Source organism: Corvus brachyrhynchos, unplaced genomic scaffold (assembly GCF_000691975.1).
Source record: "Corvus brachyrhynchos isolate BGI_N302 unplaced genomic scaffold, ASM69197v1 scaffold93, whole genome shotgun sequence".
NCBI lineage: Eukaryota > Metazoa > Chordata > Aves > Passeriformes > Corvidae > Corvus > Corvus brachyrhynchos.
In genome coordinates this window covers 881,265-900,799 of record NW_008237273.1, presented here as the reverse complement: position 1 = coordinate 900,799, position 19,535 = coordinate 881,265, and the positions used below count along the sequence as shown (strand labels likewise).

Genomic DNA, 19,535 nt, shown 5'->3' with positions numbered 1-19,535 from the left:
ACCAAGAGAATCAGCAAATCCAAGTGAAGAGCTGCAAGAAACAACTTTAGAAACATGCTACCGGACATTGGGAGTGACAACTGCAAAACACACTGGTCCCTTACCTTATTGTAATAACCATAGGTTATGGCATTTGGCTGTATTCCAGCATTTTTCATTTCAAAAAGGACTCTCACAGCCTGAACAGGCTGACCCCACAGTCCACAGAGCTGCATTACTACTCTGTAACAGACCTGACAAGATACAGAAACACATAAATGGACCAAGGACAAGAATTTTGAAACATCTTAAGCTCTTTTCTGATTTCCAACTTGTACACATGTAAAAGGGAAAGCCGCTTGAGAGCAACTACTTAGTCCATAACGTGCCACAGCCAGAAGAGGGAGCAAAAATTAAACAGGAAATCACAAAACCTGAAATAACATCAGCAGTCACATTGTTGAGCATGCCGATTTTCTTTTTCCATTCAGCTCCTCTATTTCAGAAATAAAGGAAGTAAGGCCCCCATGTGAAAAGCAGCATAATTTGCTGTTATGTGCCTGTGGATACTACTGAAAGAATAGTATGCTGCACACAAACCCATTAGCCCTTTAGTGCAGTAAGGCTGCAAGGCATTAATTTAAAGTGCATTTAAAAACCAGGGATATTCAAGAACTTCCTTCTGGAAGGCATCTGTGAGATGACTAGCAACACTGAGTTGGAGTACTTGACCCAGCAGACACTATGCTGGGGATGAAAAAGGAAATTAATTTCCAGTTGCTGTAGTTAAGCAGACTTGAGATGATTTTAAGGTGGCTTTAACACAGGTCAAACCATAAGTACACTTAACCTGGTGGTGTCAGCGAAACACACTGTACTTGCACCTTGTCTTCTATCTCACATTCATGGTAACTTTTTTTGATTTGCACTTGCCTCATCTAGTGGTTCCACATCCGTTTTCCTCATTTTAATCAGAACATCATATGCCTGTTGCAGTGCTTTGACCTTGGGATGTGCAACTCTGACATAGGCTGGTAGACAAATAAACCATAGGCTGTAACTATGACTGAAGAGACACTTAGCCCACTGGGAAGGGCTGACATAATACTTCTTGGCTAATTTATGGGCTGTTTTTATCTCCTGTAAGGGTGAAACAAAAAATAAAAGCAGACAAAAGATACAACATCTTGAATCTAGAAATCTAACTCAGATACTGGCTTCTTAAGAGTAAGAATTTAATAATAATAATAGACACACATTCAACCAAAGATCCCTTTTTACCGCTCTCTTATTAAGACTCTCTGCAAGCAAAAACTAGCATCAGGATCAAGCTTTTTTCCCTGCACTAAAGCATTAATTCTAATTTAATTTTTTGTTACAGTCTAAAGCTTAAAGATGCATTTGACAATAAACTGTAATCTCAGATGCTAATTTTTTAATCTCTTCTGTTTCTTTTACTTGTAAGTGTTCATTCTCAATAATTACACAGACCAAACCTCTAACAACATTAACTTATAGTATAAACAGGAAGTGGCAGCTCTATCAAGAAAGTTTGTTTCTTTCAGTGATCACACAGTGATTACTCAGTGAGACTCATCTGACCTGCTTTGTCCTCTTTGCCATGAGTGCTGGACTATTTGAAATGCTGCTTCCAGCTGGGTGTCTGCTGAAGGAGAGCTTGAGCTCCTGTGGCCTGTCAAAGAGCTTGAAATCTAGTCGCGGGAAGTTCTTATAGCTATATAGATGATTTAAAAAAACAGAAAATAAAAGCTTTTCACATACCTGCTCATAGCAGGAAAGCCATACAAAGACAGCTGGCATGGAAAAAAATGACAAACAGGAGAATAAAGAACCAGGAGAAAAAAAAGAGAAGATAGCAAGACCCTTTTAGCCTTATTCACAAAGATGCCACAAGAAGATGCCTTGGACATTAAACCTCCAAAGATGATGGAAATAAGAACCAGACGGCTAACCATGTCATGAAGGTCAGGGGAGCACAGATGATGATTAACAAGGACAACAGCAAAAAACAGAACCCTCATGATCTCCAAGAGAGACAGGAAGAAAAAAATCATACCCAGAGTGTCTGAAACTCCACACTTCCTGCACAGGGCTGAAAAAGACTGAATGCAAGAAATCTGAAAAGTGGAGTGCATGTTTTGTTCTTTTGGTTCATTGTCTGCAGATCAGTAGTACTGGGTAGATTCATAACCCACCCTTCATCATTTCCAACATGGAACAAAGTGCACTGCACTCGCTACAAAGTACACACAAATGGCTCAAACAGGAAGAAGAACACTGAATACATGCAGAAAAGTATTACCATATAGTTGGAAAGAACTTATTGAAAAATTAATACCATAATCCAAATTCCCTCACACGTACACACCCAAACCACTGACTTCCAGAGCTTCAGAAACTTACCAGAATCTGGGCAGTTCACATCTTTCTCTGAGTTCTTCTGAACACTGTATTAAGACAAGTCCTGCACCAACATGGAACATCTGCCCTGCTAAACACCATAAGCACTCCAGTTTCACTCTATGTGACTGTTTAACTTGTACCTGTATTTTGGCACTCGGTCCTGTCCATCATCAGCAGGTGGTTCTGGTGGCATTATGAACACTGTGTGCTCACTTTTTTGTGACTCATCAAGCTCAATCAAGCGTACATCTTCAACAGAATCTACATCAACCTGAAAACAGAGTTTGTACACTAAATACAGAGTTTGGCTTTGTAACAAAGTATCCTTTTTAACTTCAATTATGTTAGAATATGTAAAAATATATTTAATATATGCTGCATTTGATTGGATATATATTCTATAAATTGTACTTGTTCTAATTACTCAAATATCAAGTCCACAGCCTTGGCTTTCCATTTTTATTTCATGATCAGATATTCCTAAACTTTTTCAAGGGCAAAGTACCTTCTCTCCTTTTTCCGTTCCTTTATCTGGAAAGAGCTGGGAAAAGAAAAAAAAAAAATTAAGAGTTTCTTCTCAACTCAAAACCAAAATCCTAAATAATTCTATTAAAGCTGTGTCACTTCCTGAAATATTAAAGAAGAAACAGCAATTTTCCATATTACTGTAGAAGCAATTAAGCTCTTTTTCAAATGCTTCAGTAAAGAATTCAGTAATCAGCATGCTTTCAATCCGCTCACATTATCTACTAAATACAAAATCCTAAATCTATCAAAGGAAAAGTGCTTTCATTTAGTTTAGTTGAGACAAACTACTATTTTGCAGGTATTTCCAATATGACAACCTGCACTAATAACAAATTATTAACAACGTATTCTCTAGATGCATACCCCACATTTAGCAGAGAAAAGGAAAGGCAAATGAACTTTTATCCATTTACAAATGTTAATTTGATTAGAATCAATACTGAATCAAAGACTCAGTCTATAAGAAGCTATTATTAGAATGTTCTGCCCAGAAAGAATCATATATATGCCTTAAAAAATAAATACAATTCTCTAGCTCCTAGCTTTTATATTGTGAACCTGGAATTTTAAAGATGACGCTATAAACTCCATAACCTATCTAGATCAGAACCATACTGATGTGACTTCATAAAAAAAAAAAAAAAAAAAAAAAAAAAAAAAAAAAGAATGGGATACAGCAATCTTTCTCCTATAACATGCATGTAATGAAAGGGGAACTTATCCACATAAACCAGTTCTGACCCCATCTTAAGCACTAGGTGTATTTTAAGTTGAAATTGCGAAAAACAACAACACAGATGCCCACTGGTAGTAATTCCTCATTGAAGGGAGGATAACTAACATTTAATGAGAAAACACAAATAGCATTTTGCTAAAGTGTCAGCTACTGGTAATTCTCACATTATCTTATAGATTGAAATCCTACAGGCCTTTAATTAAAATTTCATCCAACAACACAGAAATTATGACCACGCAAGATGATGAAGAAAAGAAAAAGAGCCAGCAATAACCACCAAAATTCCAATCCCTTTGAACACTTATTACAGAAGTTATGTACCTTCTCAACTAAATGACAGTAAAGTAACACAAAGTAGACAGAAAAATATTATTTAGTAGTACTACTACATTTCTCACCTTTTCTATGCAGTCATCAAAAAATGCCAAGCCAGTATCCTTGTCACTCACAAAACTGCACTCTTCAATAAAGCGGCTGAATATCTGTGTTTTGGTGAGATGCGTGTAGAACTTTGTATAGGCACGGTCTCTGCTTTTTAAAAATCCTGGTTATAAAAGGGAACACACAACTAAATACCAGTTAAAAGTTCCATAAGAAATGAACACTTGAAGTGTCAACATAAATTACTTAAGGTGCTAATACATCAAGTATTTGCTTTATCTATAACAACAACTACTTATATCTACTTGCATTTGGAAGATTAAAATAATAGCATTTTTTAGTAGCTATTTTTTTAACATAGCTAACAATCCTCAGCAATCAATAACACCCATGTAATCCCTTCTCACTGTGTTGATTCATTGTGCAAGAAAAAGATGACTTTGTACAAAAGCATCCAACAGCTAAAACAATACTAAAATAAAAAATAAAAATTATATTATTCTAAAAGAAGGTGACGGGCCTGATAAAATTGAAAACTAAAAATCTCTTGTCAAATCTCTCATCCACTAATTAAAAAAAAAAACAACAACCCCCAAAAAGAAACAAAACCCAAAACACTACCACATAAAAAAACCCTGTGACATTCTATGTGGTGTTCAACTCATGAACAGATCTGAATAGTTAACAGTGATGAAGGAAGTGATATTTGCTCACTATTGTTTATTGCTTTACTGTTTTTCTGACCTCTGCCCCATTCTCCACAATGTTTCCATTTATATCAAGACCATTACTTCACTCCTCATTACTGGGCTTTTTAGCATTTTTGCTTCATACAAATTGAGAAATATTTTTTCGTTCCCAAGAGATGCCCTTGTAGAATATGCCATGATGAGAGGGCATCATGCTACTAAAAAAAAGCTTTTTCTAATACAAAGCTAGTGCTTTGTATTAGAATATATATGTGCTATATATGCACATATATACTATGTGCATATATCTGTGTTCCAATCAACTTTGAACAGCTGAACTTTAGACAATTGCCATTTTAAATACTGCCAAGAACTCTACAACCAAAGGGAACTTTGACCTTTTAAAGTCATGCAGCTCTTCAGCTCTAAAGCTGTAACAGTGCTGTCAGCAGCTTGTTTGCACCACCCTCACCTTGATGATCAAACAAGGAATCGGCAGCAGTTGCTTTATTTGAAGGTGCCTGTGTGATTGGCTTGAGGAATGCTCTGTAACCCTTCAAAATAGATGCCATGAAACGGAGAAATGCTTCCTGGATCTCCATCTCAAGTTCTATCATCTTCTTCTGCCAGGAAAAGTCTGCTTCTATAGGAGTCATTTCCACTGCAGAGCCTTCTTGAGTTTTCCTGTGAACTGTCAATGAGCAACACATACAATCCTTTAATAAAAATTCAGTGCATTCAAAATTTTTTTCTACTTGCCCATATGCATAAGTGATAAGCACTAGAAATCTTGTGATTATTTTCCAATTGAATTGGCTGATATAAAAGGCAGGTTACCTCAAAAGCATATTTTTCTAACTCATGCAGCAGTCTGTGACATAAAACAAGGACGTCAGCTCAGTTAATGTTACTTCATACTCAACTGAATATAGTCTTTCAACAATAAATCAACACAAACACAAACCATCACGTGTGGTGGTTTCTTCCACTCCCTGCCCCAACCCAGCTCCTTTTGGGCTGCTGTACAACCTCCAGTCTCCACAGGCATTCCCTTTAGGCCTTGGCCTTGATTAATGGCTCCTGAGCAGTTAAGATCCCCTTGAGCTTATCAGAAACAATGGCTGTTCTGAGGAACTGCTGCTGCCTAAAGAATATTTCTTGCCTAATGGATGGCCTTGGAACACTATTTGCCTAAATCACAGCTTGAACAGAACAAGTATAACGACTTTTAAGGAAAATTCCAGCAGTTTCCAGTCTACAGGATGAAGACTGACAGACGATTGAAGATAATCATCTTGTGACACTATGAAGATTAGTCCTAAGCCAGGCCCTCTGAGCTCCCTGGGGCAGCTGTGACTGTACCAGCACCTCCTTCTCAGTGGGACCTCTTGGAGCCCACCAGCCCTCCAGTTTGCAATACTCTGAGGACCATTGCTGTAACCTGCTGACAGGGTCTGGGCTGTCAGTACTAGTACCCCCCAGTACCACCCAATCCTCAAGGCTCAACTTACCACCCATTGAGTGTTGCCAAATCATCTGACAGGAGTACCTCACTGAACTCAAGGTGAATTTTTAACAAGTATGTACACCTTTATACACAATTCTTTGGGTCTGTGTGCATGCATGTGTGAACGGATTTAAACACCCAACAGCAAGTATAGTCTGAATATTTCCATCTCAGATCTGTAATGAAGTTACTGTGGTGCTTACAGTAAACCATATTAAATCACTTTGTAAATGTTAAATCAATCAATGATTAAGTGATGCTAAATCCTTTAGACAAACCTGGGGCTTAGTTTGGACTTGGCCCCTTAGTCTAAGACTAAGTTTGGATCCAGTGGCACCTAGGCTCCATTAGGAATTTAGAAAACAAGTGAGTCCATCTGCAACTCTTGACTCTACAGAAGGGCCTCCCCATACTATTTATACTCTTGCTACTTTGCATCCTCAGTCTTTGTTACAATCATTCTACCTTGATTCTAATCTGATTTTCCTTTTGTGCTTCATCCATGTAGTCAGTAACAGAGTGAACCTAGCTACTGAACTTTGTTGTGCATTTGCATATTAATATGAAACCTGCTTTTACTGATACCTTTGCCACTGATTCTTTAAGCGACCTAAACCACTCATTTGTTAGACCGTGTTTTCCCTGTTCGGAAGAATACACATCTAAAACTACTTTTCCAACATAGATCCTAATATTTTAGTGCACCAAATGGTGGAAACAAGTGACATTCAGAGTTTACTCTTACAGTCTTAAAAAAACAGCAGCAGGATTGCTGAAAATGACAGCTCCACACTTATTATTGTAACAAAAATATCAGTTACATCTCTACATAAATATAAACAAGTATTACAACATAGCTATTATAATATTGCCAAAATAGAAAAATTATTTAAGAGAGACCACTGGCTGTGCTCAAGATAGATTGGGAAGTAGTTCCTAATGAATGACATACCCTGCTGATAAAAGTTGAGATTTTCTAACAGATGAAGTAAAGGCTATTTGCAAAAAAATCAACCATAGAAAACAAAGGCAAGAACACTTACCTCTTAATTAATACCATTTTTTGCTTTTGCAATTTATGAATTTTGTGTATCTTAGGTACACCTATGAGGCGATCATCATTTCCTTCCCCATAATGACATAACCTTACATAGCCTGAACCACCTTACCTGAAAAAACCTACCTATATTTAGACAGAAACAATACCTGAAAACTGTTAGGTCAGTTAGAACATTGCTCTTATCTGTCTAAGACATTAGGCTGAAGATGGTCAGTCTTTATTTTTCTTTTGACAAAATATTTTGTCAAAATTTAGCTACTCCATGATCCATCTCATTATCTGAGATATTCGCTAGAATTGGGCCCTGGGAACTACTCACATGTCAGCCTCCCCTCTGTGCCTGGGAAGATCCTGGAACAGATCCTCCTAGAAGCTGTGCTAAGGCACATGGAGGACAGGGAAGTGATTTAAGATACCAGCACAGCTTCACCAAGGGCAAGTCCTGCCTGACCAACCCAGTGGCCTTCTATGACAGAGTGACTCCATCAGTGGACAAGGGAAGGGCTACAGATCTCCAGAATTGTGTAAAGCCTTTGGCACAGACCCCCCTAACGTCCTTCTCTCTAAAAGATGGATGTGACGGGTGGATTGTTAGAGGGATAAGAAATTGGTTGGATAGTCCCATCCAGAGCATAGTGGTGAATGGTTTAGAGTCACGATGGGCATCAGTGACAAGTGGTGTCCCTCAGGGGTCTATATTGGGGCCTGTGTTATTTAATGTCTCCATTAATAACACAGACAAAGGGATTGAGTGCACCCTCAGGAAGTTTGAAGATGGCACCAAGCTGAGTGCTGCTGTTGATGCACCTGAGGAATGGGATGCCATCCAGAGGGACTTGAACAAACTCAAGAAGTGGGCCCATGGAATCTGAGATTTAACAAGATCAACTACAAGGTGCTGCACCCTGAGTTGGGGAAACCCCCAGTATCAACACAGGCTGGGGGATGAACAGATCTCTGCATAGAAGGACTTGGGGGGGTGCTGGTGGATGAGAGCTGGACATGACCACGAGTAAAGGCTAAAAAACCAGATTAAATTCTAAGAAGTCACATTAAAAAAAGTCTAAAAAAATTAACCACATTTCATGCAATAGAAGGAAGTAATTACATTTAGATGCTAATTAAAATTAATTTTATTTTCTTTATTTCACCTGCTGCCAGCTGTGGGTGCAGTTTCTTTAAGGTGCTAAGCAGACTTTTACATGGCTTTTTAGGAAACTGCTTCCAGTTGGTGCTCTTCTTATCATCTGATCTAAAACACAGGAGAGACAAAAGAGAACTTATAAAATACAGACAATAGAAAAAGAATAACGTCAACCACCTTAATTTGCTTCATTTACAGAAGACAGTACCTTCAAATTATTTTGAAAAGAAATCTTGTCACTGTACCTTTTTGTTTAAAAAAAAAATAGGAGTGACATAACTCAGAATTTCATTTTTTCAAATAAGAACAGTATAAATTGAGTAATGAGTAGAGTTTTCTCCAGTCTGCAAGGAAGATCTGCCTTCAGATTCCACTTAGACTTTTAAATTATTTCCCTTTCAGATTTTTTATCAGCCTTGCTACTATGATTTAAGCACACTGTTCTGTATGTGATTATTATGCAAAATCTATTCTAGCATAAACCTGCCATACCACTACAGATACAAAGAAAGGCAGTTCTGAATACATGTTACTGAAAAAGGCCAGATCAGTCTGGGAACTTGATTATATGGTACTTTGCTATATGTTTATGGCAACCCGGTCCCCTCTTCAATCACAGTCCAACTGGTACTAGAAAGACTGGGAATTCAGTTTACAGCTGGAAAATCACGTGGTTGATTAAGCAGTGGGGTAAATTGCCTAAAGGGATGCTCATCTTCTTTAAGGAGAACAACAGTTACAATGCTAGACCTTCTTTAAGCAGTTGGATATAAACAAAGGGAGGGAATAAATCCTGAGAACTCCTATGCCTCTTTCTGGAAGACAGAAGGTGGGAGAGAGCTGCTCTTACACAGACTACAATAAACCTTGTCACCATGAGACCTAACCAGTTATTACTATCCAGGCTGATATTGGCACTAGTTGTTTTTGCATTTTCCATCTGTGAAATATTTGTTCCATTATAATTTGCTTTATTGGCATGAACACAGAAATATCTTAGGAAGGAAGCCAAAGTTTCTGGAGTTAAAAGAAAAATTCCATGCTTATGGATGCCTTTGCCCATTCTTCCCCCACAACAGTGGCATGCCTATAAACCCTGTAAGTGGTGCCATTCCAAAAGTGACAGGAAAGAAATCCTGCTATGAAAATAACACAAACTCTCAAATCTTTGCCCTAAAAAGGCTACTTAACATTGAAAGCTCATTAAGTATCACAGAGAGAGTTTAAAAAAATTTAAAAAGCAATAAGGAAGATGCTGAATGAATAAATATTTAATATTTAGTATTTTTGGAATAGCTTAAGAAAGGTAGCAGCATACTTGCTCTAGAAAGACACTAGACAGACTGATGTATGAGAAAATATCTAATTTTTCAGAAGTTATTTTTCTAGTCAGCAGTCTTTCCAAACAGCAACAGTGCTGTTAAATGCTTTTACACCTAAACAAACAAACAAACAAACAAATCCAGCATTACCACACTGCCATAGACATAAAAAGGGGCAGAAACCAATGTGGATAAAATTAAACTAAACAATCTTTATTCACTAATAACACAGTATTTTCATAGTTCTGTATTATCTTCAACACAAAGTGCTGTATGGAAATTTGGGTTTACCTACACATTTCCAAAATTGAAAGATATACTCATTTCCAGGTTAGAAACGTTTTATAAGGCAGGTACCAATACCTCACATTTACCCAAGTCAAATATTACAGATGCCAAACTCCTCTGGAAGTCAAACAGGTTGTATAGATGAGATAAATGCAAAATGGGCAGCAAAATCAGAAGAGATCACTTCACTATTGAAAGAGAAAAGGGGTTATAAGACCGTAAAAAAAAGGGTGGGAAAGCCTTTCCAGCTGCCTGCCTCATAAGTGGTCAGCCACTAGGAGATTTTTAGTTCAACAACCAATCCAAGTAATGCTGGTACTTGGTCTTTATAACAGTCCTAAAAGCATCTCAACTTCTTTGTCTCCCTGCAAAATCTCCTGGTTTTATCTCTATTTTTCTGCAATGCAGTCCTCAACTTCCATTCTACTTATAAACAAAAATACTGAGGTATTTTTCCCTGCAAGTATCTTCAAATGAATAAGTTATCTTTCATGACATTCTTCAATACCTTCTTTCACAACACTTATAATTATTCTCTTGGTGGCATAATACTTCGGTATAAACTGATGCAAATGCTTTTTAAAGTGTTTTTTATGGAGACCTAGGGGAAGGAGAAAAAAAACCCCCATGATAAAAAAATAAACACAATTTGCTCCATTGTTTGCTGTTTCCTGTGATGCTACTAACAAAACAAAACATTTCAGTAATGTAAAGGAAACATTTGTGTCACTAGAGGAAGGATCCTTCTGAGACAGTAAAAATCAAGAAAGCATTTCACTGATCCACAAATCAAATTAATAACTCTAACTCAGGTGAGTAAAAAAGAAAGTCAAGAGTTTAAAAGTGACATGATGAGATAAATAAAACTAAATTTTCACAGAGAAAAGATGTGCACTTGATTTAGTGATGATCATGCTCATCTTGAACTAAGATACATCTTTCTATTTACGATCTAGTTAAAAATGGAAAAGTAATTAATAAAATTACTGAACACCTGAAAAAACCGGGTTTTAATTTCCATTATTTGTACTCAAATTATAGAAACCCACAAGAGTTATTCTGAATTAGCCTCTCCTCAAGAAGGTGCAAAGAAACTGTTCAAGGAATACTTCAATTCAAGAAAAGTACTAAAAATATAATAGTTAAGTGAAAATATTTTAGAATTAATGTAGGGAAGACATCAAATTTTGCTTGATTGGGCTCACAATCACAAAACTTCAGAAAAATTTCTTTAGTAACACTAACATAAAGTAGCCCAAGTGCTTGCAGCATCAAGAGCTGTTATCAAAGATCCTGACGCATTCATGTTCATGTAGGTTGGAAAAAACCTTTAAGACCATCAAGTCGAACCACTTACTTAACACTGCCATGACCACCACAAACCCATGTCCACCACTAAACCGAGCACTGCACCTACATGTCTTTTTTACGTACCCCTAGGGTTGGTGACTCGGCCGCTTCCCTGAGCGGTCTGTTCCAAAGCCCGACCATGAGTGAAGAAAGTTTTCCTACTATCTAATCTAAAGCTCCCCTGGTGCCACTTGAGGCCATTTCTGTTCATCCTACTTCTTGTTACTTGGGAGAAGAGATCGACCTCCACCTGGCTACAACCCCCTTTCAAGCAGTTGCAGACAGTGATAAGGACCTCAGGGCCCTTTTCTACATATTACACATCCCCAGCTCCCTCAGCTGTTCCTCACAACACTTGTGCTTCACACTCTTCACCACCTTCTCTGGACATGCTCCAGCACCTCAATGTCTTTCTTGTTGCGAAGGGCCCAGAATTGAACACAGAATTTGAGATACAGCCTCCCCAGCACCCTAGTACAGGGGGACCAATCCTTTCCCTAGTTACTTACCATTGTCACAAATTTATAGATGCAAGATCTGCATCACATTTTTATGGGAAGTGCCAAGTGTTGATCCTTGACTTACTAAGTTTTAATTTGCTTTGAAGCATTAGAAATGAGAAAAAAAACAGGGGACAGTAAGAAACAAACCACATTGCATCAAACAGTGTTTAACAATTTTATCTCCTGAGCACTTCAGCAATCTCTTCGTCTACAGAAAAATATAAAATCTCCATAGAACTTACATGTAGACCATGTTTGTGTCTAAGTCAATGCACACAATATCCTGTGGTGGATCGTACAGATCAAAGTATCGTGAATCAACTCCAACAATAAATGGAAGAGGTGCACTGAGTACGGTGGCCAGAGACAAAGGACAGAGGGGGATATATGGACATTGCCACTGAAATGGAAATATCATCTGAAGGAAAAATTAAATGAAATAAATGCATTAACACAAGATAACAGATATTGTAAAAGAAAAACCAAGAGATTACATACAGCACATCGAAATGAAATTGCTAAAAGCTTTGTAACACTATCAGAAAAAAGTCCCCAAGTCTGATTACTTTAATCAGTTATCTATGCAAAAATTATGATCTTTCTAAGAGTTACTAGCTAGGACAATTGAACTAAATTCTATTGCTGGGAAAAAAGACCATTCAGTACATCAATAACTTCAACTTAAAGCCTTGTTACAACTGTGGCGTTTAAATTGATTCTCTCACTACTGTATAGAACACTTTGTACTTACAGCTACTACAGCTTCAGCAACGCCTGTCAACACAGCTGGTCTAAGGGAATGGAGGAGGATCTTGCCTTCTAGTAATACAAAAAGTAATAGAGTGGCACAGTTTTCTGGTCCAAGATTCATGAGCAGAGTGCTAAAGTTTGCTCCACTAAGGAGTAGATGGGAAAGGGGAAGAAAAGAAAAATATTACAGGGTTTAAAAAAAAATTACTGCTATCAAACTTCTGACAACTCTTTGGGATCAACTAGTTGAATGGTGCTAATACACACTAAATACCTACCTATCTAACTAACAGCCATCATGTCATTTTAAGGCTTATACTATGCCAAAGAAACCTAAATTTGCATTCTATTGCTGAAGAAACATACACTAAACCACGCTACTGCTGAATTTGTCTTGCTTGCTCTCATAGATGCACAGGCATCTTGTCTTCATAACAGTAAAGCAAATCTAATTGGTTAACCAATTCAAACAAAAACAACACCAGCAGTTCCATACGATGAGTTACTTCATGCAAGAATCATGAACTAGAGTATCCATTTGATCTTAGAATCACAGCATCAAATTCTGGTATGAAATTAATCCATCATTCTGATAGCAACATGCCTTTAGTTCCTATAGTTTAGCTTCCATTTAATTTGTTTGGACAGTACACATTTAGGAATTGTAATGATATCTATGAGTACAGGGGTGTCAAATTGGTCCTTAAAAAAGTTTTTAGATGTTGCTTTGCAATTTGGTGGAGGGCTGCAATTTTTCACCTAAGTGCTTGTGTAAAAACTGTGATTAAAGATGGGATTCTTCTGCATAAAAAATATTATATGATAATGCTTTGGGGCAGAGAGAATAAAAAGGCGGAAGATCTTGGTTTTCAACTTAAAACCAAAGAACAGCGAAAGTGCTGAAACAAAACCCCATGTCACAATCATAGAGAGGTCTAACCCAGAAGGTGCAGGCAGCATCCATAGAGACTGCAACAACTTTCAAGCACAAATAATTTGTAGGTATACCTTTGAATTTCCAAAATGTTGGCACACTTGTGGATTCACAGATTTCACCTAACTGCTTGATTTAACTGTCTCTCTTGGATCCAAAAAGGGAAAAAAAGCAAGATAGCAGTCTCTATTCTATTAAATTTTGCTTACTGCACTGGTTCTGAAAATACAAGATCTTTAAATATGTGTATTTTTTTTCTCCTCACAAACACCTTATTATTCCTTTGGAGTTCCTGCAATAATCTGGCAAGTCATCTTTATTTCAGGATAATTAATGATATTATACTTCCACAAGGGACACATCTATGTCAAGAAAGGACTGTGTAACATTAAAAGTGCATATTGAGCTTCCTGTTTATAACACCTAATGAGATTGCACTAACATTTGACTTCCTTCTAAGACTGACTCCTACTTGCCTCTGATTTTTTCAAGCAGCATATATTTAAAGCATTAATAATGATACCTTAATGGCAATGGTGTAGAAACTGGCTGTGACAATATTAATGCATCATGGGCAGAAAGCTGAAACACAAAGTAGTATGTGATTGATATGAACAACCTCAAAGTTAATACAGTATAATATTCCAATATAAATATATATCCATAGTCTTATAAACTGCCTGGCTTACAGACACAGTGTCTTTGGGACTCGGGTTCACTAAGTGAACAGAACATGTATTAATCACTGAAACAATTCTGAGCATTACAGGAAACCATCTGTGACTCAGTGTTGAGTATGTAACTACTGCTGGGTGATTAAACAGAGAAGCACAAGAGACAATGCCCCAGGGGACTAACATCTGACCCACAGCAGTGGGTGGACAAGTGAGGGAAAGACAGAAAACAACCCTGCCACAGAGGTAATGCAAATGGTGCCTATAAAATAAAACCATAATACGTGGCAGATATTTCAAAAGCGCAAGTAGGACACTTCTGCCATCCACACCACCTGAAGTCTGAAATAGTTTGTTTCCTTTGCTAAGTTGTCCCAGGTTTATACCAATGAGAGAGAAGGCCAGCCCATCCATCTCCTCCCCTCTCCCTTCCAGCAGGCGAGTATTCAAACCCAAGTAAAAAACATAAAGGAGGAAACCAAAGGCAAGAGAGGATTTGCCATTGCTGTGGCTTAAAACGGATTTTAAACTAGTGAAAACATTTTGCTTACCTGCACAAGAATCCTTGGCCTTTGTGGTGAAGGGAAAGGTATATTGTGCATAAAATGGGATATATGCCTGCAAAGAAGACAAGATATTAGAAAAACAGCACCGGGGAGTAAAGAAGGGCTGAAAGCAATGTTAACCACATTTCAGAATTAATATGCTAGCATGTTTTAGAAAGACTGTTAAGATTTCTTTATTGTTTTGGTAAGTGTAAGAGCCTTCTTATGCAAACCGAAACAAAGAAGCTTAATTCGCTCACATTTCATGCCTGAAAATTAATACTGGCAGCTTCAGATATATAAGCAAAAGATATGAACAAAATGGCATTTATGCAAGCCACTTAAAACCCCAGGCAGCCTAGTTCTACAGAGTTTTAAAGGAGATTCTGCTAAAGTATATACTTCACTGCCAGATGTCTTAACAGTTTTGAAGGTAACATCATTTTCCAGCAAACTTTCAGGATCATGACAAGCATCCTTTGCAGAGTTTACAAACACAGCCACAGACAATCTGAATTAGCTGCAGTGCTTGGAAACAGGCATAGATATTCGCTGCTAATGTACAGCATTCTTGAGCTTATATTTATTAAGCTAAAACAAAGGACAGCAAATGTAGCATGTATCACAGCTCAGTCTGTTCTGTGTTTGATTTCGCTAAGAGAAAGGTAAACAGGCTTGACATATTCTAAAAAAAACCCGGAGTAAAATCCAGTTAGCTTTGCTGGCACTGCAAGAGCCAGTACTATTAAACAGAAGCAGCAACAATTTCTATCAGTACAACATAAGCTAAACAGTGCAAACAAGATGACGGATCAATTATAGCAACTAGGCAACTGAGACATGCACAAATCACATGACTTCTTGAGCTTATAACTACATTCCCACATCAACTTGAAAAATGTTTCACATACTTTTCAATGGGAAGAGGATGAGGTCCAGAGACAGAGAGTTTGTAGATGAACATAAGAAATTTTCTAAATGCTTCAAAGAAAGGCCAGTGTGAGAGAAGACAGATGCATTTGTTTGAATTGATGGACTTGGAAGTAATCACTTTTCTCTCTACAGTTTTCAGAAGACCCAGCTGCGATTGCTGTTTTTCTGTTAGCAGCTCCCTGGGATAAGGCTCATAGAACTGGATAGCAGCACCGTAAACCTAAAAGATTAAGAAAAACAGCTACACAAGTCCAGTATTTAACAGGAAATTGGGCTAGAACTTTTGGTGCATCTTTAAGTCCTCGGTGTTTGCACAAACTACAGTGCTTTTGCTGGTACCTTATGAAATGACATTATTTATGCCATATACACAAAGCAACCTTATAAACAAAGTGGTTTGAACTCTCTTCCTCATTTTCATTGCACCTTCCTCAACAAAGTATTCATACTCAGCAAATTGAAAGGGAAGGAACCAAACCTTCATTCTGTGACAAAACCTTATTAATCTTCTGGGTCAAAAACACCCCCAAAATCTCAAACTCAAACTCTCATGAAATGTTTCTCTTTAGTAAATTCCCCTATCACTACCAAACCAAACAATAAAATTATTTTAGCTTTGACTTCCTTCATTTTATCAAGCTAAACAGATACCAACCTTTTCTAATACTCCTTCCCTATTTGTCAGAGTTTCATAACTGAGTTATTCTGGTAAGCTTAGCAAAAGAAGAATAAGGAAAGAAAAACAGTAGCAGCTACTGCATCCCTGCTTGAAATAGAAGTATTAATATTTTGGACAAATGTTTTCTTCTGTTTGGAAATGGAGAAGGGGAGTGAGACACTACTAGGGGAGTGAGACAGAGTGGAAGTTGAGCTGTTATCACCAACAGAGCCAAACTGCTGTTTATTAGAGAGTCAATCACACATTAAATCACTCCCTCATACAGTTCACACACACACACAGACAGTTGGCAAGATGAAACAACAGCTGGGAGACCAACCCTAAGCAAAGGCTCCCTTGCTTCATCAGGAGTACCTCTACTACCTTCCCACATGTAAGCCAAGGCACATTTTTGGTTCCTTTGTGTGCTGGTGGCCTTCCACAGATTCAGCAGACAGATCCAAATGTTAGAATTCAGATGTTTGAATTCATGCAAATTCATGCATCCCTTCATGCAAATTCAACAAGATCACTAAGTCTTGGATGCTCATTAAAGCCTTTCACATTCTCCCTCTCAGCACATACTTTTCCTCTCCCTGCCTTCCTGTTTTCTGGTAGCTAGTTATCAACTCATGTGCAGAGATATGTACAGAGCCCTATTACATAAAGTCACATAGAAGTGCCTTTTAAGGTAACCATGTGAAAACTGTAACAATTTGCTAACACATTGCTGACACGCGTGTTAAGTTCTCCTTAATATGTAGCCTACACTTCCATTCCCATTACATGAAAGAACAGGGAAAGCCATGTGCTGTGAGCTTTGGTTTTGCTAAGGGTATGGTTCAGCTGACATAGGAGTAAACAGCATATACTCTTCCAGCTGCTTCCCGTTTTGGTTCACTTTCATCTCACATGAAGGCTTAAGAAATATAATTTTATAAGGAAGTATTAGATAATGTATTTCTTAAACACAGAAGAAACAATCCCCATCTATCTCCATAACTGCCACCTGAAATAAAAGCAAAAACACAGTGTGGAGCCATACCTTTTCTGCAGAAGAGCATGTCAGTACAAATGTTGAGAACACTGGTAGTGGATATTTGGTTTGAGGGTCCCAGCACTCAATAGTAGCTCCCATAGGAAGGCAGAAGAGAGGTACAGAGTCTGACAGTGGAAATGATTCATAATTCTCTTGAGGATATCTGAAAATTAAGCCTCAAGAACAGGAAAAAGAAAAGTAAGCACATTTGCTCTGTAGGCCGTAAATAATGCAAGCAATACATTTTCCACAAAATATAGGTACGCCTGACAGTTACCTGAACTTTATAACTGAAGATTATAACTGAAAAGAGAAAGTCTTTCATCTGACAGTAAGACTAAGCCATCCAAGTAACAATCACTTGAAAATAGTATATGAATACTGAAGTTATTTGTTGAGCTATTACGCTTTTAATAACTGCTCAAAACCAGTACATAGTGAAGATTTTCACATCAAACCACTTGGGAATTACTTGTGCTATTTAAATGTGCCACTGGATTAGATTTTATTAGAAATTCCTATGAAGAAAGTGATAATTTACTGTAAAAACAGAAATAATACCTTCATTGAAAATAGGATGAACTAGCTGACTGTCCGCATTCTCTGCTACTCTGTATGTTGAATTTAAAAGAATTGTTTATCCAGCTTTCAGAAATATATCAAACTCTTGCTGTTAGAAAAAAGGCACACAAGCATGGGTTTACTATTGCTGCTCATCTTGCTTGTTCTGTGCTACACCAACTTCATTATCTATTCTTTCAACTTCCGTTTGGTAATTTACTCCTTTCAAAGGAATTTGGTACACTTAGTTCTCAGCAGAAACGTTCTGAAAGTTTTTTTGGGCTTCTTCAGAAACAAAAAATAATCTGTAGCAATGCATTAAAAACCTTTTAAAAGCCAGACTTGTCATTTATTGTTCAGAATATTTTTCACTCTCCTCAAATAAGGAACAAGAAAATAGTTGTGGAACTGAAGGGAAGAAATACATTTAACTTTCATATTAAACAGAAGATGTTTAGACATAGAAAGAAATACAAGTAAGGCTGAACAGGATTTTAATTACTCCTTCTCCGCTATCACCAACACAAAAATATGAAGTCTTTTCCTACATCTGAAATGTTTGCTATGACAAAAGTTTGCTAAAGCTCCTAAGGCAGCAAGCCTGTCATAAGAACAAGAATAATAAAGAAAAATGCTATTCCCTTTTTTTTTCCCCTGGGAAAAAATGAGGAGAGCAAAGAAGGCATTATAGAAGCTGATTTCAACGGACATCCTCCAGGAACAGTATTCCCACAGACAGCACTAAAATTTTTTAAATTATTCTTTTATTTCAACAAGGCATTTGAATCCTTTTGTTAACATGTTAAGACAGCTTCTAAAACTACTTACCAGCTTTATATGCTAAAGAGTTAGAAGCTGGCACAGATTTCTTGTAACAAAGGTATACACTGGAACCCCACTGAAAGACACAAGTTTCATCTCAGAACCAGCAAAGACGACAATAATCAACAGAAATCAAGCATTTGAATATACTCCCTTTACAAAGAAATCAGATATTTTAACAAAAAGCATTACAGAATAAAATGACCAGTTGGCTGCTGAGTGCATGTAAATTACAAAAATGAGAATTCATCCTTCCCTCACTTTTCAGAGATTAGAGGATTTACATAAAATAACCACACCACCACACTACTCTCTGACCTGTTTCAACAAAAGAACAGGCAAAAATAAAGCAGTTTAATTTCCACCCTCATGTTTCCTCAGTTATTTAAGAGTAGACTCTTTTGGGGACTTCATTAGGGGAAGTCAACTTCTAATCATCATAACTCATAGCTTGAAGCTTTTATTGTAGTTCTGTAAACTGGTTATTGACACAGTTTTTGTAGTTTGTCTAAATAAACTCTACCACTCAAAAAACCTCACTTATTCCACTCCAAGCAAACTAAAAGCAAAACAGACTAAATAAAAGAGAACCATTTAAAACAAACTGAGAAACTGTAAGCAGCAATTATCATACTTACAATGTCTAAGTAACACAGGCATTAGAAATAACTAAGAAAAAAGCATTTCTGATTATACCAAATGCCAGCA

General features: G+C 37.3%; 1 protein-coding gene across 4 annotated transcripts in view; it reads right to left on the bottom strand.

The window, feature by feature from the left end:
- DENND4C (DENN domain containing 4C) overlaps positions 1-19,535 on the bottom strand; it is a 64,789-nt gene that overhangs the window by 27,949 nt on the left and 17,305 nt on the right. For all 4 annotated transcript variants that reach the window (XM_017730591.1, XM_017730592.1, XM_017730593.1 and 1 more), the window contains exons 4-18: positions 18,834-18,903; positions 17,451-17,620; positions 15,726-15,967; positions 14,821-14,887; positions 14,119-14,177; positions 12,663-12,807; positions 12,154-12,329; positions 8,456-8,556; positions 5,210-5,428; positions 4,066-4,211; positions 2,909-2,944; positions 2,544-2,674; positions 1,582-1,714; positions 913-1,119; positions 105-233 (exon numbers count right to left, since the gene is read on the bottom strand). In XM_017730591.1, coding sequence (XP_017586080.1) covers positions 105-233; positions 913-1,119; positions 1,582-1,714; positions 2,544-2,674; positions 2,909-2,944; positions 4,066-4,211; positions 5,210-5,428; positions 8,456-8,556; positions 12,154-12,329; positions 12,663-12,807; positions 14,119-14,177; positions 14,821-14,887; positions 15,726-15,967; positions 17,451-17,620; positions 18,834-18,903 — 2,031 coding nt within the window. The remainder of the gene's footprint in view (positions 1-104; positions 234-912; positions 1,120-1,581; positions 1,715-2,543; positions 2,675-2,908; positions 2,945-4,065; positions 4,212-5,209; positions 5,429-8,455; positions 8,557-12,153; positions 12,330-12,662; positions 12,808-14,118; positions 14,178-14,820; positions 14,888-15,725; positions 15,968-17,450; positions 17,621-18,833; positions 18,904-19,535) is intronic.